The sequence below is a fragment of the Epargyreus clarus genome, unplaced genomic scaffold (assembly GCF_041222505.1).
Source record: "Epargyreus clarus isolate Ecla_fem2 unplaced genomic scaffold, WU_Ecla_fem_2.2 ptg000001l, whole genome shotgun sequence".
Taxonomy (NCBI): Eukaryota; Metazoa; Arthropoda; class Insecta; order Lepidoptera; family Hesperiidae; genus Epargyreus; species Epargyreus clarus.
The window spans coordinates 10,713,963-10,736,245 of NW_027332209.1; the positions used below are offsets into that span (position 1 = coordinate 10,713,963).

Below are 22,283 nucleotides of genomic sequence, written 5' to 3' on the forward strand. Positions count from 1 at the left end.
GATTGGTTGTATTTTTAAATTGTAGCTATGTTACTAGTCTACGTAAAACCGATGAGTTTCCGCCATCTGGTTACGTGGACATGATTGAAAAAAAATATTTGTCGAAAATCCATCTGATTTTTGTTATTCTAGCATGCTTTGCTGGCACTTTTGTGCGAGTTCTGGGATTGGTTATATTTTTAAATTGTAGCTATGTTACTAGTCTACATAAAACCGATGAGTTCTTGCCATCTGGTTACGTGGACATGATTTAAAAAAAAAAATATTTTTCGAAAATCCATCCGATTTTTGTTATTCTAGTATGCTCTGCTGGCACTTTAGTGTGAGTTCTGGGATTGGTTATATTTTTTAATTGTAGCTATGTTACTAGTCTATATAAAACCGATGAGTTCCCGCTATCTGGTTACGTGGAAATAATTTAAAAAAAATATTTGTCAAAACTCCATCCGATTTTTGTTATTCTAGTATGCTCTGCTGGCACTTTAGTGTGAGTTCTGTGATTGGTTGTAGTGTTAAATTGTAGCTATGTTACTAGTCTATATTAAACCGATGAGTTCCCCCATCTGGTTACGTGGACATGATTGAAAAAAAAATATTTGTCGAAACTCCATCCGATTTTTGTTATTCTAGTATGCTCTGCTGGCACTTTAGTGTGAGTTCTAGGATTGGTTATATTTTTAAATTGTAGTCATATTACTAGCCTATGTAAAACCGCTGAGTTCCTTCCCCCTGGTTACGTGAAAATAATATTAAAAAAAGTGTTGTCGAAAATCTTTCCGATTTGTACTATTCTAGTATGCTGTGCTGGCACTTTAGTGTGAGTTCCTGGGTCAGTTATTGTACAAATGTATCATTTTATTACTAGGCTTTGCAAAATCGACGAGTTTCCACTTTTAAATAACCTTTTTGCATATTTTTTTATGGTTAAATTTTTGTCTATTTATTTTATTTATAAATTATTTTTTAAGTTTATTTCGCGAGAACTATCACTGAAAACTATTAGGAACTCCAGATATTAGCTAATTACAGTAATCAATAGCTTTTTTTTCAATTTTGTAGAAAATGCTCCGCTGTGTGAAGTTAGCAGAGCATTATTTTATTCTGCTTTATCTCCGTGAAATCGCCAGAACTATTTCTGAAAACTATCAGGAACTATAGAACTCATGTGCATGCGAATAGAACTCTCATTTTTTAGTGCTCTGCTGGCAAATGCTATGCTAAGTTCACCAACATGTAAAAACCGGCAAACGGTTACACCATAGGTAACACAGTCGGGCCGTCCTAATATGAAAGGATGCAAAAATGTCTACTGCCTAGCTTTACGGTATTCACACAGGTTATATAAGTGTCATATTATCTGTGGAAAATTGTCTATGGTATCATCACATGACCTCTTTATTTGTCCCCGTGATCAAGTTGTGTAAAATTCAAAAATAATTACGCGCAATGGCCACCAAAGTGGAATATGACATGGACATCCATGAAAATTCACTTGATAACAGGTAAATAAATTATAGTGTTTATGTAACGAAAGTACAAGTTTCGCGCGTTACATAATTACGATAGTGTAAAGTGGCGTCGAAGGTCAACATTAGTTTTGCAATTTGGCAAATTATCGGCTATTTTTTCATTTTAAGTTTTAACGTTTTGACGATTATTATTTAGACGTAAATATTATTTTCAGTGCTGATAGTGAGCTGTTGGGGATGGTAGAAGAGGGGTCTTTCGGTGAGTTCATTAGAATTTCGTTGAAAATTCAAGAATCTTTTGTACCTGTTATGTACACATGTATTTGTTTACTAATGTAGCTAGAATTTAATTATGGTTTAGTAATCGGTGATAATCCTATAGTGTTGGTTATTGAATTAGGCGGAAGGATAAATTAAATTATGGTTAATTCCAGGGAGTGCTGAGTGCGACAGGTCCCAATTAGCCCCCCAGTCAGTCTTGGACTCCACCGACGAAGACCTATCTTATAACTTCAAAGAGTTATGTAAGATCGTCTGTTTATAATTATCATTACTTGAATGATTATTTATAAATATGAGTACTACTTGAAACTTGCTCTTTTATCATATTTTTTAACCAAAAATAAAAACAATGCAAAAAATTTGTTGGTCATATAGTTGTATTCATAAAGATTTATTCGTGCCTTAACAGTTATTAAGTCTTATCATACAAATTACCAGATAATTATGATATATGTATGTAATTTTCTCATTTATTTGAATTTGAAGTATTTTTTGAAGGTGGTAGAACCCTTTGTGGTTCGACTCCGGCGGCACCACCGCCACACCTATTTCTACCTAATAACAGCAGTGTTAGGCGCTGCTGTGTTCCGGTTTGAAGGGTGTGGTTAGGGAGACAGACTTTTCCGAGGCGTTCCAGCTTAGTCCTCAGGAGTAGCGGCACATCTGTGGCCGACCTCAGGTAGGAATACTTAATCCTATCTGGGGTTGATTACAGATGTCCATGGGCGGTAGTAGCCACTTACCATCAGGTGGACTGCATGCTCGTCTGCTACTCTTATATTATATTAAAAAAAAAAAAAAAAAATTTAAGCATAATAATATTCTCTATTTCATGTCACATAATAATGATAATTTCTTTATATATCTTTCAGCGGGTGCCGTAACATACAAATTTGTTCAAATGACTGGTGAGGAAGCCGCTAACAAAATGTCAGTTCATTCGCCGAATCATGGTAAGTATTCTTTCAACTGAAACTTATATAGCAAAATTTAAAAAATTTTTGATTATTTGCTATGTAATTATTGAATAAAAATCATACGAAAAACAGCATTGGAAGGTATACACATGCTGCAGACAAATAATACAATGCTGCAATATATTATCAAAATCAAATATATTATTTTTACAAGAAAACCAGTTGGCTGTTCTGTATCTATCTAGTTAATACACCATTCCCTTTGAAATTTACACCAGCATTATTCAGCCATTCAAAAAATAAATATCTTTTACTGAAGTGTTGCACCAACAAAGTTAAAAATGCTTATAAGCATATTATATTATTACTATGCATGCTATACACATGGTTTAATATTTATTAAGTTGATAAATATCCTGTATTTAATGCAATGCTTAATTTGTGAATGAAATTTAATGACATTCTGTAAAATCTTAATCCAAAAACAAATATATTTCAGATATTCCCAGTGAAGAATTCTACATCATTGAAAATCCGGTACAGGTTTACAGCACTAGCGCAACACAAAAGAAAGTTATAAGGCGACAGCCTTTGCAAGCCAAGGCTATTACTGCTAAAAAGGTACTGTTAACTTTGTCTCATTGCCATCAAATGTTACTGCTTAGAAAAATTGTATTGGTTTTTAAAGCAAGAGCAAAATGCACAGTTTACATTAAGAATCATATGTGGGTTTAAGAGAAATGTATAAACAAACAAGTATGTGCAAACATCTAAAGTCCCGAATGCTCTGCATTGCACCTATTTCTGCTTAATAACAACAGTGTTAAATGCTGTTGTATTTCACTTTGAAAGGTGTGGTAAGGGAAACATACTTATCCAAAGTTTTTCAATCCAACTTAGCTCCTCAGTCATGAAATATTTTTCTTATCAAATGACTTACCTATTTCAGCGTGATGACAAAAGGCGAGCCACACATAATGAAGTCGAAAGACGTCGGCGAGATAAGATAAACAACTGGATCACAAAACTAGCTGCTTTAGTGCCCAATTCAGGATTACCAGACACTGCCAGCAAGGGAGGGATTCTTGCCAAAGCATGTGACCATATCACAGAACTTACAGAAAAACAAAAGAGGTACAAATTACTTTATTAACTTTTAAAACTGTATAGGAATATGAAATTTTAGTGGTCTTATTGTATTTAATTTTGTACTTAGTTACAGAGTATGGGACATGTGAGATGTATCATCTCATCTTTCCTAACAATTCATTTCTAAATAAGTGTCCTTAGTTTAAAGATGCTATCTATTAATGTCAAAGCTACAAGTAGGCATCTTTTCTTTCTAAGTTCTTTATTATGCCCACTAAATTACTTGTCAACACAGCCAAATTACAGTACTTAACTACTCATAATCAGTAATTTGCTTGCCAAGGTCATTCACTGAATGCATAGGGACTCAAAAATGTCCATAAATAAAGCCATTGAAATCATTATTTGATGGTTGGTTTGTAATGATGTTACTGGTTTTGCTGGTAATGTGTTGAATGTGCCATCCAATGTAATTAGAACTACACAGACACACAGACATGTTGCTGACACTTTAATATCCGATATAAACTTACAGATAGATTGAATAATATCAGATTGAGTTGATAAGACTGCATACATTTATAAATAGTGCTGCATTACATTACATAGTATTTTACATACATTGGAATTTTGATAGAGATAAAAAACAATATTATTTATTTATTCATTATTCTGAAACAGCAAGGGACTCAATTTGAACAAGCAATGGTTTAGGTTTTAACATGTAATTTTTATTTTCCCAGGCTGGAAAAACTAGAAGTGGACAACGACAAACTTGTTCTAGAAATACTAAGGCTCAACCAAGAGATGGCGGAGCTACGCAAAGAGAACTCCTCGATGCGACTTCAACTTAACAAAAATTGTATAGCAAATAATACGCCTTTCACCCGATCGACAGGTCAAAGGTCTTAGTTTTGGACTTAGCAGCTGCGAATGACAGTTAAGACTATTCGTGTTTGTGAAACTATTGAAGGTGCTGTATAGTGTGTGTGTATAAATATGGACATGGAAAAACAGGAGGCGTCGGTGAGCAATAATGTTTATATCACAGATAGTTTTACAATTGAATAGTAGTAGAAAATACTAATTATTATTATACATTATGTAATATTTATATGAAATGTATGATATATTTTTATGTATGCCGATGAAATGCTTTTTTACTTTTGTTCTTGAAATAGTTCTGTTCCAACTGACTCTTAATACCAGTCTGAAAAGATAAGCATCCATTAAATTTATAACATAGTCTTGTCTTGTTTTTTTTGGGTATTTCACCTTATGTTACACATTATGTAAGTGTTTTGTATCGAAAAATTGTGGAAAAATTGTCAGGTTCAAATGGTTGTTATGTTTTAAATTAATAAGATTAGTGTATTATGTTGCTTTGTTATTTTATTAATTTTGTATTTTTAAGTTTTCTAATTATATACTCTGTATACATACCAAATGTAGTTTTATATCATTATGAAATTTGCTGATCAATAAATTGCAATTGAATTATGAAATTTTCAAGAGAGATTTTCTTTTAACTAAGTTGATTTAAATTTGAAATTCCAAAATGTTAATAGTGCTTGTTGATTAGATGAGTAATGAAATGTTTATGTATGTAAGTCGTAATTTATGTATGTACACATATTTTTGTGTATGTTACATGGAAATTACAAAATAGTAATGTCTGTTTTACCAAATTGTAAAAATTAGATGTGTAGTTTATTTGAATATGACAAGTGTCTGTTGTGGCTAAATTCATAAAAAAGAGGCAAGTGCATTTTGGAACCAACATTTCGAACAAAATACTGATTTTTGTGGTATATGATATGGAATCCTTATATAAAATTTTTATCAATTATCATATGAAATTATGAAATGCCTTTATTTAATATGGTGTCTGTGATTAATGGATAATGAGGCAAAGTAGATAAGCTTAAGTTATTATTATTTTTTTAAATTTAATAAGAAATTATTGTATGTATTTGGTTATTCAATCTTATTTGGTGCATGCCCTATTGGTAAATAAACAATATTCCAATTTAAAGTCTGGCCTGTTTGGTTACAAATTGTTGAAGAAAAAGTTCTATTAGGATTATGTATGTGATGAAGCTACCAAGATTATTTGAGAATGGGAATATTGTGCATTCCCTCTTTGCTTGATCAGTTTCCAAAGGTATTCTATGTTATTTAGAAACTGACTATCAAGGGACACAGGACAGAAACGTCAAAAAAAATTGTGTGTTGGACCCATATATGAAAACCCATAGATTGTGTCTACTGGCTACAATAAGGATAGTGTTGCCACAAAATATAAAGAGTATAAAGTTATGCCTTAACCGATTCCATGCGGATGGCACCACAGCTGTGCCACATCCGCACGGAATCGGTTAATGATAATGCAATGTAAACCTTTTTGCATCTATCGCTGGAAGTTGTATTAACAGGGATTATAGTATACATAATGTATTAACGGGACCACATACCAAAAATATATAGACAACTTAATTACAAGAGGGTTCCACTTACAATGTTTGTACGAAATGTGTTTATAGAGATGCCGATTACTAGTAATACATAAAATAGCAGTACCCTAATCATTATTGTATGAATAAATTTAGCTGTAAATGCCTTTATTTATATATTAACATAGTATAATAGTGGTAAATGAATTTACTGAGGTTGTATCCTCCGAACAGAAGCAATAATAATTACCTATTTAACATAGAAGTGTATTTTTTTATGGAAAAACCTACATAAGCATTGTAATTACTTTTTGTTTTTTACCTTATGTTATGGTAGCATTGATTATTTTGTTTGGGACATCCTAAATGTTTTCCCATTAACTGCAATATATTGTTTCTTTTAACTTGTAGTTTGATTTTAGCCATAAGTGGTTGCCACGGTAAGGTGATACGAATTAATATGATTACTAGCTGACCCGGCAAACATTGGGTTGCCTTATAAATAAAAAAAATTTAAGGGTGAACAACTCTTATCACTTAGGGGTATGAAAAATAGATAGTACCCGATTCTCAGACCTACTGAATATGCAAATAAAATTCGGTGAAAACCGGTAAAGCCGTTTCGGAGGAGTACGGTAACTAACATTGTGACACGAGAATTTTATATATAAGATGAGCTTGATAATCCTCATATGGCATATGGCATCCTCACATAGTATGATGTCATGACTTTAGAAATCTTAAAAAATCCTCTATTTTATGTAATTGCATGTATTCAAAGTCAAAACTTCAATGTCAAAAGATATTTATTCAAAATAGATTCATACAGAATAGACATGAAAATTATTTAATATGCAAGATTGCCATTGTGGTAATATCTATAACTTCGTTAACTTTACCAGTCTTCTGTAATTCACTGCGGCTACTTTCCTCTGCATGCTTCATGAGTATTGTTCATTTGTTTACGAGTAGCAAACGAGCATGTAGCATGCAATTAACCATTGAGAAGTTCCAGAGTCCTGTCTGAAGTCGTTCACTGGTGCATTGCTACACTTTATGACTAAGTTTGCGCGCGTTGGTTAAGTATTTCCTTGACCACACCCTTCAGACCGGAACGATCTTGTGGCGGTTGTACCGCCGGAGTCGAACCTCAAAGAGTTCTATCACCCGTAAAGGAACTTGATAAAAGTGTAATCGTCCTTAAATACTTCTCATTTTTCTCTAAGCTTCAAACAGTTCTTGTTATATTTTAATTCATGTTGCTTGAGATCGTACGGTTTGAAGAACTTTTGGCCACAGTATTGACATTCGTACAGTTTTTCACCTGTAACAAAAAAAAAAAAATCAAGACAATTTTAAAAACTTAGAAATTATTTGTTTAGTATTTAAGCGTACCTAATATCGCATTCTATGCGCTCGTGTCGTATTAGATAAACTTTGTCATAGTCTTAGGCAATTTGAAAGTGTCTGACAAGGATTAGTCTAAACTGTACCTTCCTCAATCAACCTACATGAGACCAACTTGGTGTAATATACTCGGCTTCGCTAGTTGTGGAGAGCTCTGTCAGTAGACCATGGAGTTACAGCAATAACATAAGAGAAACAATACCTGTATGAAGCTTGTGATGCCTGTTTAGGGTGTCTCGCCGTGAGAATTTTTGTTCACAGTATAAACATGGAAACGGTTTTTCTCCTGTATGTTTTCTGTAAAGATAAATTATTTAAGTGTTGTATGAATTAGGAAATTAAATAATATAGTACGGTGGCTCAGACACGGCACGATCTTTGAGCATAGCAATTAAATAAATTTACATACACTGCACGGCAATTCGCCTAGTGAATTAAAACTATTTAATAATAATGGTTTCATAAAATTATTCAATAAATTTTAGAATTCGTCCCTGTGTGTACTGTGTATTCATGGTCTGCCACAATATGCATAAACATGAGCTAGTATTAAATGATATACGCGACAAGTCTGTTGCCTAAAACAAAAGATCTTAGAAAAAATCTCACCTCATATGGACCACCAGGTCGGTAGTCCTGTAGAACCCTTTGCCGCACTCTTCACAATGTATTGTAAAGGTTTTGGAATGTCGTCTTTCATGTGTCAAATGGTTGGATGCTGAAGTGCTAACTGCCCCACAAATTTTGCATACATATTTCTGGAAATATAATATATAGATTTAGAAGGATGAGAGACACAGAAGCTCTCTCTAAAATCATAAAATCAAAATTACTTTACAAAAGAAAATGAAAATGAATATCTTAAATAAAAAAATAAAATGCAAACTAAACAAAAACAGTATAAATTCATTTTCATTGAAAAAATATCTCAACAATATTTGTGAATGATTGAAGAAATATACTCCTATTTGAATAAGTTAATAGAGATTTTTATGAGAACTATGAAGGGTTCAATCATAAAATTAACGTAAAAAAAATATTCGAAATCAGTCTAAATGATCTTGCTAGTAATTATAAATAGTTTCAATTTCTTGTAAAAAATACAAACCGAGTCAGATTCTTTTATTTCCTTTGGTGCTGACGTCTTTTTCCGGTGGGTTAATTTGTGAGTATTTAATGCATTTTCGGATTTGAATGTCAATAAGCATTTTTCACATGAGTATTCTGTAGGTTTCTGAAATGTAATTTACATAACATGTAATGTAATTCAACCTCATCGCATCCTCATCTAAAATATAGATATAGCAAAATTGTATCATTCAAAAGTTTATTTTTCATTTTATTTCATATTCATACAAGATTTCTTGATAATGGACTTTGCAGTTCTTAAGACAAGTGTAGATATCCTTAAGGTAAGTAAGCACTTAAATGATGAGGTGTCTACCTTAGCTTTCAGGATTGGCTACACATCTTAGCCTGTTAAGCTGCAGGTAAGGGGGTAGAACCCCTGTTTCATATTCTTTACATTTCATTCTTTTCATTTCAACCTTTTTTTTTTATAATATAGGAGTAGCAGACGAGCATGCAGTCCACCTGATGGTAAGTGGCTACTGCCGCCCATGGACATCTGTAATCAACCCCAGATAGGACTAGATATTTCTACCTGAGGTCGGCAATAGATGCGCCGCTACCCCTGAGGATTAAGCTGGAACGCCTCGGAAAAGTATGTCTCCCTTACCACACCCTTCAAAACGGAACACAGCAGCGCTTAACACTGCAGTGATTAGACAGAAATAAACCTACAAAAAAGATAATTTCATATCTTACCTCGTGGTTCTTAATATGGTGTTTAAGAGATTTATTGCTTGTAAATGTTCGCCCACATAAATCGCATACTTTTATATGATATGTCCGAGGTTTCAGTGGAGTTTTAATCTTATGCTGATGAAACTTTACAAAATGGATCTTTAGAGCCCTTAAATCTCGGAACTTCTTATTACACATTTTACAGTAAAAATTTGTTATACAGTATTTTTTTTCCATCGGTGAAACAATTTTTTTATCAGGGTATGATTTTTGGATATTGAGATTCAATTCATTTTCATTTTGGACGTTTAATGATTTTTTGCCCTTCAATACTAAATTTTGATCATAAGCTTCATCTAGTAATTCAGTTAATTCTGCATCATCTATTTGTGCAGGATTATCTAAGTTGTCAAGGGATTTTTCTTTTATCCCTATATTTTGCAATTTCCCTTTTCCTACACTGAGAAACTCTTCTAAAATCGCAGCGTTACTGTCCTCTTCTTGAGATTCACTGTTACTTAACTTGTCTAATGTTCCTTTTTGTATTTCATTTATATTTAATGTATCATCGAATTTTTGATCCTTCTCTTTTCCAATATTATTTTCTTTTGATTTCCCGTCAAGTAAAAGCTCTAGGCTCATATCATTCAGATCCAATTTACTGTCATGTAATCTTCCTACATTTAACTTCTCTAAACATAACTTTCCTTCTTGTATCTCTTCTTGATTTAAGTTTTCCATATTCAATTTCCCAACACTTAACTTTCCTAAATCGAATTTTCTTTCGTCTATATTTTCCAAGTTAAATTCTCCTACATCTACTTGTAACTTTTCTTCAAGAAGTTTTTCTACATTTATTTGCCCTACATATGATTTTCCGCCACTTAACTTTCCTGACTCGAGTTTTGATTCCTGTATCTGCTCTAAATTAAAATCCTCCATATGTACCTCTGCATTTCCTTCAAGTAGTTTCTCCACATTTATTTTATCTATCTCTGATTTTGCTCCATTTAAGTTTCCTAAATCAATTTTTCCTACTTGCATTTTTGCATTTATGTTGAACTTTCCTGATTCTAACTTTCCAACATGCAACTTTCCCTTGATAAACTCATTGCTTAGCTCTATTTGTTCTTCTTGTGTTTGGTTATTTGACTTGCCAATATCAAATCTTCCCTGAAATTTCCCTCCATTGGGTTTTCCTTTATCTAATTTTCCAATAAGTAAATCTAAGTCAGTCTCAAAATTCGGAGATTTAGACTTTTTGCTTTCAAGTTCTTTATCTCCAAAGAGAATGCGTTTTATTGTAGGTGTAGAAGCCCCAGAGGTATTTGGAAGTACTAAAATAAATTTATTACACTTTAAATTAAGGCAAAAGAATTCAAAGTAAAATTAAAGAATAACAGATAATAAAATAATTTGTTATTACCTGGAGAAGCCAGTAATACTTCCAAAGAAAATTCCTTATTATTTTCATCTTTTAGAGCCTTTTCGAGATTCTTATCTATGACACATCTCACTTTATTAGCTTCTTCCTTAGAACAGACATCAAGCACATTTTGTAAAACAGTTGTTTCTTCAACTAATTCTTCTGTATCTTCCACAGGATCCGAAATTTTCTTTAAAGCACTATCTATAAATATATTATCGTAATCTTCCCCTGAGGTAATATCAGTAGATGTTACTTCTCTGTTGTCGGAGCTGTACATACGGTCATTGTTTGTAGAATATGGAGTTGAAAATCTGCTTAAACTGAAATAATCATATTTCCATTAATTTAATATTAAATATTTGACTGTAACAAATTAAATCAGGATCCATAATCCTTAACAACTGTTTGTATGTTATGTAGGTTTATATAGTTTTATTAAGAAATGGAAAACTTTATTTAGCACATACCTTAGATCTAATTGAAAGTCATTATCATTAGATTTGTCATCTTGAAGCCAATGTGAATCTAGCGAGTCCTCTAGTACATCTGCTTCTTCTTCAATCACTTCCCTGATAATCCTGGCTTCTGTATCCGGTATCTCTTCAGGTTTTAGTATGTCAGTCATAAAGTTTTGTATACTTGTGCATGTTGATTCTGAAATAAACAACAAATAGCTTTTGTAGTTCAATTTTCAGAGAATTTTAAAAACTTCTCAGAGATTGATAAGAGTTTACCTGTCCCCAATTGAGTATACATTGTTGTAAAAATAGTATGAAACATAATATAGCAAAGGATTTAACAGTGATTGAAGCATTTAGGATTTTAATAACAAGCAATTTTATACAAATTAAGATAAAATCATAAAACTTACCATTATCATCATCTTTAGCTTTTTGGTCAGCAGGTGTACTGCTTCCACTTAGCATGGGTAATCTGAAAATGAATTGTTGTAAAATTTAGCTTTTGATTAATGAGTTATGAGATAACTATTAAATAACTACAATTCAAATACATGTAGGCAAATTGTTTACATATAACTTAACAATGGTTTTATTTCACATATTTTTTATCAACATTAAATTTAGAAAAGAAAACCTTTATCCATCTACAGTCAAGTGCATAAACATTAAAAATTTAACATTAACATTCCTTCTGATTCTGAATAAAACCCTGGATATTCTTAATAGACCACCGTGGTACTATTGTTGTACGCAGATCACATTTTGTGATATTTCCCTATAAGTATTACTTAAATTGGCACACTATAAAACTTAAGTAAAAATAAATCTTATTCACCTGAACATTACCGCCTCATCATTTCTCCTTAAAAAGGTACTGAAGTCCAAGTCATCACTGTCATCATCAACATCCCTAAGAGATATGTAGCTCTTAATCTTTTTATCTGACGTCCTACACATTTTCTTAAATTTACACGATGTTTTCATACTGTAGTAACACTCTTTGCATAGTTGGAATGGGAAGGCCTCATTTCTTTTCACCTGTTAATTAAAAACTGAACTTTTATTCTAGTTGATAAGCAAATTAGTTTATAATATGGTGCAGTTGTTTGTGGGTGAATGGTAAAGAATAACATTGTTTAAGGTGTTGTAAGCTAGAAATACTATATTGAGGTGGTCTAAGCAAGTTACAGAGTAAATTTCAATGGTGGTAGAATCAATATGGATGGAGGTTCCCGCTTTAAAACTATTTCTAACATGAAGTTCTTGTGTTTTGGTGAAAGATGCCGGCTGACTTATGAAGCAACAATTTAAGCACTTGTGAGTAGAAAACCATCTGTGATCAGCTCTGCAGCTATATGGAACTGGTTATTAATGTCCATAAGTGCCAACAACCACATATCATCAGGTGGACTGCATGGAAATATTCTCATTTTATAATGGAACTGTTTTTATTCATGGGTTCATCAGTGATAACTAAACACAAGATCGCCGGAATGCCTGTGTCGTTTCCATAACATTAAAAAAATTGCCGCCAAAATTTTCTTTAGTATTATACTTTGGGATTGTAAAGATTGGCACAAAACCATTTCATTTTCTCATTAAACAACTACCACTGAAAAGTACAATACTTATTTGGTTATACCTGTAACCCCGTAGCATACACAAATAACCTTCGGCTTTCTTCAGTGTATTGTAATAAATCTGTTGGATCTTCAAAGTTTTTTAAGCATCCTCTACAAAATCCTTCAGTTGCGCCTTCCATTACGTTATCTTTGTATATTTTATACGCGAAATATCACAATCTACTGGCGTTGTACACCTCAAATCATTTAATTATTCAATTGCAAAGTTAAATCAATTTAAATTAAAATAGGAAATTGTGCGTTATCCATTTTATCGAAGTTTAATTTAACGTCAAACAACAAAGTCAAAACTCAAATCTGTCAAACATCATCCATCAAAAGTAGTGGTTTACCAAACATGTATATAATAATACTCTATGGGTTTACCGTAGCGACTAGGATCAAGCTATCGATTATTTTGCGTCTGTAAATAATATTATTTATTATTTTTACTACAACTAATAAAAATAACGCACATAAATGACAGTCAAAAAGATTTTCCAGTGAATATACTTTAAGGACTATTTAAGGACTTTAATATAAAAGTATTAACACTTATTTTTAAGCACCATAATAAAATAGTGATTATATATGATTGTTTATTGTTATCGATATTCACTTGTATGGGGAGATCCACAAATTACGTGAGATGTATAAGGGGGAGGGGGGGTCGAGTCAAATCTCATCTAATCTTACGTTGGAGAGAGGGGGGGGTCTCGGCAAATATCACGCAATTTTTTTTCTTATTGAAACAAAAAAAAAACTATACTATTTTGACTCATTATCCAGATTCTACATGCTTAAGATTTAAGCATAACTGTAATACGATTAAGATCATTCACTAATTCGTTCGAAAGAAAATAATTTCATTCATACTTCGACGTTTAACGTTTACATATTTAAGAAACGCACATTTTGAAAAATCTCACGTGAGATTGGGGGATGGGGGAGGGGGTTGAATAAAATCTCACGACATCTCACCAGGGGGGGAGGGAGGGACAGAAAATTCAAAAAAACACCTCACGTAATTTGTGGATCTCCCCTATACTATTACCAGTGCAAATATTTTTAATGCTTGTGTAGCAAAATATCAAACGATGATTGTTAATATTTCTTGTATTATTGAGTCAATGTTTATATACAAAGCTTTAGCTGTTATTCTGAGGTTTATTTTTTAGGAAAATGTTTGACACACATATGTGGAGTAAAAGGAAGAAAAGAATTCGATTATATATTTCTTAAATGATTTCCCAAAATTTGACGGCGAAAAAAAGTCGTCACGGAATTTGCTTTATTCACGGGCTTTGCAATGGCGATAGTTCATTTCATATAATCGATTTGTAAAACTTAATCGATTATTTATGTAATGTCTAGTAGAGATGTATTTTGACATTACATTGAAACTGTCATGTGTCATTGTCTTTTAAATCAAAATATGTGACAAGACAAAGAATGAGTCAATATTCTCCTTGTAAACAATGACGGAATCGTCTTATTTATAAAGTAGGATTAACTTAATACAAAATGGATATTCAACAAGAAAATGGTATTAATTCTGACTATCAAGTGACTATTAACAGGCCACTACGAGTGATACACTTTAGTGATGGCGTTGAGGAAGAAATAGAACAAGACAAAGTAGATGGATTGCAAAGTGCACCTACAACAGAAGAAAACGTAGATCCAGTAAGTAGTCCTTTGCATTTGTTGCAATGGGTTTTGCAATACGCTAAAGGTGTTTTACTGTACAAAAATGATAAACTCTTATAACAAAGGAATGAATCCTTACAGTACAATAGTTGTATCTATTTTTGCTCATTAGATCTCATTTAAAGTTTGCATGTTTCCACTGTCCTTTGATTTGAAGTATAAATATATAAAGGTTGTAGAATTCTTCATGGTAAGATTCCAAATTTATTGGCATTACAATTGCTAGATATGCTATGTAATCAATGCTATTTTTAACTGAGTATATACAAAACAAACGGAAAGACAGCAGAGCTTAGTAATAGAGTATCGTTTTTATCCTTTGTGTACAGAATCCCAAAAATAGTATTATAGTGATGAGTTCCATCTTGTTATATTCTATGTCCAAATAACCCATGTCTTTATCTTATATATAAAATTTTCATGACACAATGTTAGTTACTGTAATTTTCACCAAATTTTATATGCATATTCAGTAGGTCTGAGAATCGGCTACTATCTATTTTTCATACCCCTGAGTGATAAGGGTTGTTCACCCTTAACATTTTTTTATTTATGGCAACACAACATTTGCCGGAACAGCTAGTATATTATATTATTGTTTTTCCATCTGTTGATTTTATAATAAATCAATAATTTCATGACTATTTCAGAAAACTTTGCCTTGGGGACCATGGTTCTCCCACTATGCTTGGAAGTCCGGCTGCAAAGTACTAAATGCAGTTGACTACGCGGGAGAGTCTTTGGCAGACTTCTTTGGAATCACCACACCAAAGTACCAGATTGAGATTGATGAATATGAAAGAGTTAAGGAAGAAAAGAGGAAAATGGATGAAGATGCCACTGGATGGGTGCCTAAGAATGCCGGTAATGATATCCCACTGGTCCTGAATGAACCAGTCAAAGATGTCAAGCCAGAAAGTGCATAGCTCTCAGAATAATTAGAGGATCACATTCATAATATACTGTATAATACCTCCCTTAATAAAGTCAATAATGAAAAGAAATAAATCAAATAATAATAAAAACTTATATAAAGCATTTATATAGTGTACCGACTATGTATTTGAGTGTGCAATATAGACTTATATTATACATATTTGTACACATGAATATCACAAAACATTATTATGATGGCTTAATTTTGGCTACTTTGTTTATTACTTGGAATGTGAATCTTAGTTTTTTTTTTATATATTTAACCTCACGATAAGGCAGACGGGCTACCTGATGGAAAGCAGTCACCGTCGCCAATGGTCATTTGCAACACCAGAGGAGTCGCCATGCATCGCCGGCTTTGAAGGAGAGCTCTTTCTACACCCTTCGTAAAGAGCCCCATGTCATAGTCCTGAGGGAATACCTCAGGAGGAAGTTAATTCCACATTTTGCACGGATGCGGCAAAAATGACCGTGCAAACCAAGCCGTCGAGGACTGCCATGGGTCAAGTTGATGTGGATGGAACTTCATCCTTTGGCGAGTGGTGCGATGAAGTAAGGGTGGGGTGGGTTTATCTAACTTTATCTATTAGTCTATTATGAATGAGATATGTTTGATACCAGTTGTACTGCCAAAGGAGTGGCTATTACCAACCAGTGTAACATATAATTTGAATCTATCAAAGTGTATTGGAAAATAAAAATAAATTTTCTATCATTAATATTGTTATGGAGCTTTTCAAAAAACTGTACTTTGGAGGATCAGTACCCTTACCATGAGTTTTCAAATCATCCCACAATTTTATGTTACGTTTACTCAATACATTATTCTGTTCCGTTCGCTTAGTAGACTGAGTAAACGCAACAATAAGTAAATGCTCAAGTCTTTTTGTCTACCTCACATGTTCGCAAAAATGAGAGACAAAACATAAAGCGCCATTTTGTCGATTTATACATTTAATGGTATGTTTCTGACACTATAGTTCTGATACAATCCACTGGGGGCGCTGATTGGTAATTGTATGGGCAAATACGTAAACAAATACGAAAACAGTCATATTTGTCAAAACGTAAAAACTCATGGTAAGGGGACTGGCAATATGTAAAAAAGTTTTATGTAATTAATTAAATGCACCCATGAATTGTAATCATAGACATTAATAATATATTTACATTTTATTGATCTACCATTCTTATTTTTTTAAGTAAAATACTTTAAATGTTGTGGTTTAACCACTAATTTCGAAATGAAGAATTATATTTATTTGAAATAAACATAGTATTTATCAGAACTATTCATTTTTTTTGTTTTGCATTGTTACAAGATACTAATTATGTGTGAAATAATGATTATACTGCCAATTTGTGTATTAAATAGTGTGTAACATTAATAAATTTGTAATTTTACATTAAAATTGTTTATCTTTAATGTTTTCCGAGTCCTCTATATTAAAACATTTTTTTCATTCTTGTATATCTATCATTATTAAGCATTAAGTCCGCCTTTTGTACTACAACATTGTTTTGGTCAATAAATTATAATCAATATTCCCAATTCCAATGGGGATATACTTTTTATACTTTTTTAGTCTAACAAGAGTTGAATAAGTTGTTCAGTCTAATAAGACTGTTGAAATTAGACTATGTATACAGTGCGCTCTAGCGGGTTAATAAGGAACTACTTGGTTAGGCCCTTTACACCCTTTCATATAGTTGAATAAATTTTTCGCTAGATAGCGTGTAATCTTTAGACTGAATGTGCAAAAATTAACGTATTTTTTTTTAAACGTACCCATCATTAAAACAACCCATTATTCTTATATCGCGGGACTCTGAATGATTTTAATAATCTGTAATATACGGTAGGAAGGTACATAAGTATATTCCTGGTAGGTACTGAGACGTAAGAAATTGGAATTATCTGGTAGGTAAATAGGTATATACTTCTTACGTACTACACAATATTTCACAATAATTATCGATGATTACGATACAAAAACTTTCTATTGTACCTACACCAAGTAAAAGTGACAATATACAACTAACTAAGTAGGTACCGAGGATTTGACCGGGGTGGAAAGTAATGCGGGTTCCCTTATTTTTAATTCAGACATAAGATATTTCATTTTCCGTATTAGAAAAAAAAATAGAAAAAAATATACGTGTCGAATAGATAACCTCTCTTCTTTGGGAAGTCGGTTAAAAAATATTTTATCAGAAAATCTCGAGTTATTTTTGCTTACCTTCATGAGAACGTCATTATGTTAGTATGACCTATAATAGCATAGAAAAATTAGTAAGTACATACCTGTAATAAATAATGTACCTAATTGGGGGTAATGTGTAGTGTAGTTAATCAACAATGTTATTTATTTATATATCTACTTTATATTTACTTATATGAAGTAGTTTATAAAGGTTATATTGTATATCTGAGTGTATATTAGATACCTTTCTAATTAATACATTTTTATTTTGGAATTTCTTTGGAAACCCTTTTCATAGAGGAATCTAGGTAGATATCGTAGCTATTTCACCCACGCATGCAAATTAGAATGATCGCTATAATTCTCCCCTTATTTTTAGAAACCCATCCGTTTATAGCGTCAAAGCTATAAAACAATCGACACAATCATTTTCAAGGTAAAGTCTCGCAAAGCACAGATCAACGTGGCCGAAAAATTTGCATCCATGCTCATAAATTACGTCATACCTCGTGAACACTTTGTAAGCGCCACACACACTACGGGGACAAACTGAACCTTATGGCATCTGTATAGGGTTGAAATGTGTGTTCAACACATGTTATTGTTTGTCAGTGTTTCGCGTGATATGTCGAAATGTAAGGTTTGAGCGGTCAGATCGATATGCGTTGCGCGAGGGTGTTTAGAGTCGCGCGATTGGCCGGCGTGTGTGGGGCGTGGCGGCGTGTGTGAGGCGGTGAACGGAATGAACGGACAAGGTTTTGGCGGCAAACTGCTCGCGATCGGACATGGTAATGTTTTTGGATGATGATGAGGATATGCCGATGTGATTGTCATCGATATAATAAAACTGTATTTTCTTAGCTTGATTATTGTTCTACAGAATAATTTATATGGGCAGGTATGACTGCTTCCAATAATTCTCAATTTAAAGAATATTAGCTATTGAACTATTACAGATTAAAATTTGGTAAATACTCTCTAACTTAATTGATAGCGATGTAGATAAAATGATCCTACTCACTATAATAAAGTTTTTTAATTTATTACAAATACTTCAAAATACGCTGAGTACCTACTCTTTTAGGTGTTACTAGATACTCTACTTAGGTACCTACTCGTTTTTTTAACACACTAGGTACTTTGATACTTCATTGTATATTATGCAGAGTTAGCAATCAACTTTTAGATTCATAATTCATAATATTCATAATCATTTGTAAAGTGGTAGAGAATTCTTTAAATTGTGGTTTAGATGCGGTTTTGCCCAAAACTCTTTGTATGTTTTATAATAAACACCTAATTGTACTTAGATTTAATGATCTCTCATAATGTAACCTGCTTACACGGATACTATTTAGAAATTAAAAATACTGACTTTTAACTTGTAGAGTAGATCAAACATTTCTCAATGCAGGCCTTTAATCTTTACTTAGTTATATGGGCACCTATGTAGACATTAAATGATAATCTACCTAGTTACCTACCTATGGTCTAATATTCCACACAAAATTATACCTACGTATTTGTAAGTACCTACAAACAAATCCAAAATAATTACCCTAGTAATATTTGTTACAATATTGCCTGAGCTAATAATGGTTAATGTCTGATAATAAAACGATATGGTACAAAAACGACTGACTCGAAAATCATAAAAATACCGCGAACATTCATCCAAGCAATAAATAACAACCGTTACGTTCATTTCCAATAATTTACGACAAACTTAGTAATTATTAACTAATTCAATAATTCGTTAACAGTGCAGGTCATTCCGACAATGATCCTATACAAAACATACCGGTGTTGCAAGCCTACGGACAATTTTACCCTTTTGATTCATTGCACAAAAAATTGCAAATTTAAAAGAGGCGCGTGGTCAGACCAGTTTGGCCAATGGACTAGAATTACTGGTTTTGGAAGCGTGCTTTATTTTGCAAGGATTTGCCAAACAATGATGTTGGCCGCCATTGTTTGATCCAGTTCGCTAGTTCACGGTTTTTGATTATAAATAAATATTGTTGTAGACGGATCCGGCAGGTGGTGCGTCGTGTGTTGTTAATAAAGTAAAAAAATGCTTAACTTAAATTTAAACTTCTGGTCTCCAAAAGGCACGCAGTCTTCCGTCATACCTAAATGTTATCATTGGATAGCAACACGAATTGGCCACTAAGTCGTAGGTAGGTACTTATCTCAATTTACCCGTCAGTGTTGGAGTATGCTTCAAGCGTTCCTCAGTTATCAGGGATGTTGGACCTGTCAAAGGGATTTAATTAGGTAGAGCTGCAGCCCGGGAAATGCCGTCTCTAGACAATTCATAAGAAAACTATTTTGACCGTTTTACCACATCACTGTCAAAAGCTGATCTTTTTAGGTAGGCAATATCATCACTATTTCAATTTTTATATTAGTAAGTTACTGGTGGCCCTTCGGATTATTTCTAGATTTGTAGAGACGGTAAAGTTGTCTACACATTTCTCATCTTATTTCTTCTGTGTAAAAACATATCTATACCTGTAATAAATACAATATATTTTCTGCACATCCTTAAGGTTGACTGGTAGAAAATGCTACTTAGCATTAAGTCTGCCTATTGTACCACTTGTTTTTATTGGTCAATAAAGTGTAATAAAAAAAATATATACCTCGCTATTTTCTTCAAATTTAGTTATTTACATCCACACAACAACACAAACAAAACGACTCTACCTTTATTACGTTTCTATAAATTAGCAATTGTAGAGTTGGTCTATGACTATGTCTTTTGAGTAACCGTTTAATAAATCTGTTCCAAATTAAAAAATATTACTATCCATTCGAAAATATCAATCTATGTGTCTATTCGGTTTTAAAGTTTGAAATAACGTAATAATATCAACAGGCATACATATTATGAGGAAGGAATCTATAATGAGACGAATTTTGAATAATTTATTAATCACTATTGATAAAATGCAACACAATATCGATATTCAAATTCTGCAGGCGTCCGAAGGGTCTGTGGCAGATGTTCTATTTCAACTTTGCATACATTCGCATGTTGTTTATTAAAAAAATCTTTTGTGGCCATTTAAAAAAGTAAAACTTCCCTTGACAATGCGCCATGCAAATTAGAAAGAAAATGCCTTAAAATAAAATAGTTATAAAAGAATTGAATATGATTTAGTAATTTCGCCGTTATGTGTATAGTTAAAGTGGTTGTATTTCTGTGAGGTGTGATTTAATGCAAATATTATTTTTAATTCAATGTTTTATAATAAAATGGTGTTTATTTGAAAGGTAATAAGGTTGGTATTGGCGTTTATGGGGAGAGAAATTTGCATAGAATCGCGCACCTTTCACGTTGATCCTTTCTATGGCAGTTTGACTGACAGGGTTTAGCTTGAATGAAATTTAAATCGCGGATAAGAAGGCGTTATGTACTATCGTTTATTTAAATGTACCTCTAAATGGTTATATTTGGCAATAGCCGTGCATAGGTAGTCAAAAACGTACAGGCGTTTCTTTTATTACTTTTAATTTATTTAAATTATTTATGTAATCACCTTAAAACGATTTCAAAAATCGAATGTGTAGGTATAAGTCATAGATTAGTAAAGATACTTCGCCGCCTTGAAATTGAATGAAGCCACAAAAGGCTTATTTTAGTAAGTTCTTTTTTTGAATTCTTGACAAATAAAAACGTTTTTAGAGAAAATTTACGAATAAATAACTAATACTGCGTAATTTACGTAATAAATAAATAATTATTTCAAATATTTTAGGGACATTTTAGCACGGAGACGTGGCTAAACTTTTTTACGCAACTATTTCAATATTTTCAATTCTCAAAACTGGATACATTTTCTTGTTAGGAGTGAGTAATCTTTAGTAATCTATGGTATAAGTAAATAGTACCTACCTATAATACTTATACTTTGAATAATAAATATAGGTATATCAGCATTGAAGAAGTTTAATTTTTAATCAACATCTCCTCCTCTTAACTCATTTCAGCATTTTTCGTTAATCCTGTCCATGATTTCGCCGTAGTACATTATGACTTAAAAAATTAGGTAATTTCAAATTAATTAGTTTCTCCTGTTTATTTTTAATCTATGATGAAGGCTTTCGCAACAATAAGCACTTACCAATTTCAGTCGTTTAATATTTTTAAGGATATTTTTAAGGATTATTTTTAAATTAATAAAACAAATTAAAATTTCATTAATTTCACATACCTACATCTATAAATTTAGGTACCATTTATAGACGTAGGCTCCAGAAGCTTCCAGAATTGTTTTAAATTCTTGTAGGTATATATGTGTAACCCAACTGGGTTGTAGTAGTAGTATCCCTTGTAGTAACCCAACAACTCATCCTAATATCTTAATACCTAACTGTTACAACTGTAAAATATTAGGATTAAGACGTAAACCCTATAATCTAACCCTATTCTATCTAACTAGCAAAGGTTACCGAAGTTTGATTTTTAAAAATCGAATTCCACTATATTTAC

The 22,283-nt window shown here is 32.4% G+C and overlaps 3 protein-coding genes across 3 annotated transcripts; 2 read left to right on the plus strand and 1 right to left on the minus strand.

The window, feature by feature from the left end:
* The first annotated feature begins 1,345 nt into the window (after nt 1-1,345).
* On the plus strand, nt 1,346-6,614 carry Usf (upstream transcription factor usf). The gene is made up of 7 exons (XM_073080776.1): nt 1,346-1,502; nt 1,685-1,728; nt 1,904-1,993; nt 2,624-2,704; nt 3,168-3,289; nt 3,618-3,802; nt 4,501-6,614. The coding sequence occupies exons 1-7, from the start codon at nt 1,447-1,449 to the stop codon at nt 4,667-4,669; spliced, it is 747 nt and encodes a 248-aa protein (XP_072936877.1). The 5' UTR covers nt 1,346-1,446; the 3' UTR covers nt 4,670-6,614.
* Nucleotides 6,615-6,991: 377 nt separating this feature from the next.
* Nucleotides 6,992-13,229, minus strand: LOC140748125 (uncharacterized). Its single transcript, XM_073080895.1, has 9 exons — nt 12,956-13,229; nt 12,149-12,351; nt 11,724-11,785; nt 11,320-11,506; nt 10,850-11,172; nt 9,445-10,760; nt 8,726-8,851; nt 8,227-8,375; nt 6,992-7,914 (listed from the first exon to the last, which is right to left on the minus strand). Exons 1-9 carry the CDS (start codon nt 13,073-13,075, stop codon nt 7,791-7,793), a joined length of 2,610 nt encoding a protein of 869 aa, XP_072936996.1. The 5' UTR covers nt 13,076-13,229; the 3' UTR covers nt 6,992-7,790.
* Nucleotides 13,230-14,367: 1,138 nt separating this feature from the next.
* Nucleotides 14,368-16,308, plus strand: LOC140748212 (protein FAM177A1). The gene is made up of 2 exons (XM_073081009.1): nt 14,368-14,621; nt 15,296-16,308. The coding sequence occupies exons 1-2, from the start codon at nt 14,460-14,462 to the stop codon at nt 15,569-15,571; spliced, it is 438 nt and encodes a 145-aa protein (XP_072937110.1). The 5' UTR covers nt 14,368-14,459; the 3' UTR covers nt 15,572-16,308.
* Nucleotides 16,309-22,283: the final 5,975 nt, after the last annotated feature.

Bases quoted from the DNA above. Each gene is read 5' to 3' on its own strand.
- Usf (XM_073080776.1), top strand. From the start codon at position 1,447: ATGGCCACCAAAGTGGAATATGACATGGACATCCATGAAAATTCACTT. The intron at 1,994-2,623 runs GTAAGATCGTCT...TATATCTTTCAG, and splicing joins TTATAACTTCAAAGAGTTAT to CGGGTGCCGTAACATACAAA. The intron at 3,803-4,500 runs GTACAAATTACT...TTATTTTCCCAG, and splicing joins CTTACAGAAAAACAAAAGAG to GCTGGAAAAACTAGAAGTGG.
- LOC140748125 (XM_073080895.1), bottom strand. From the start codon at position 13,075: ATGGAAGGCGCAACTGAAGGATTTTGTAGAGGATGCTTAAAAAACTTT. The intron at 8,852-9,444 runs GTAAGATATGAA...ATTACATTTCAG, and splicing joins ACCATATTAAGAACCACGAG to AAACCTACAGAATACTCATG. The intron at 8,376-8,725 runs GTTTGTATTTTT...TTATATTTCCAG, and splicing joins AAATAAAAGAATCTGACTCG to AAATATGTATGCAAAATTTG.
- LOC140748212 (XM_073081009.1), top strand. From the start codon at position 14,460: ATGGATATTCAACAAGAAAATGGTATTAATTCTGACTATCAAGTGACT. The intron at 14,622-15,295 runs GTAAGTAGTCCT...TGACTATTTCAG, and splicing joins CAGAAGAAAACGTAGATCCA to AAAACTTTGCCTTGGGGACC.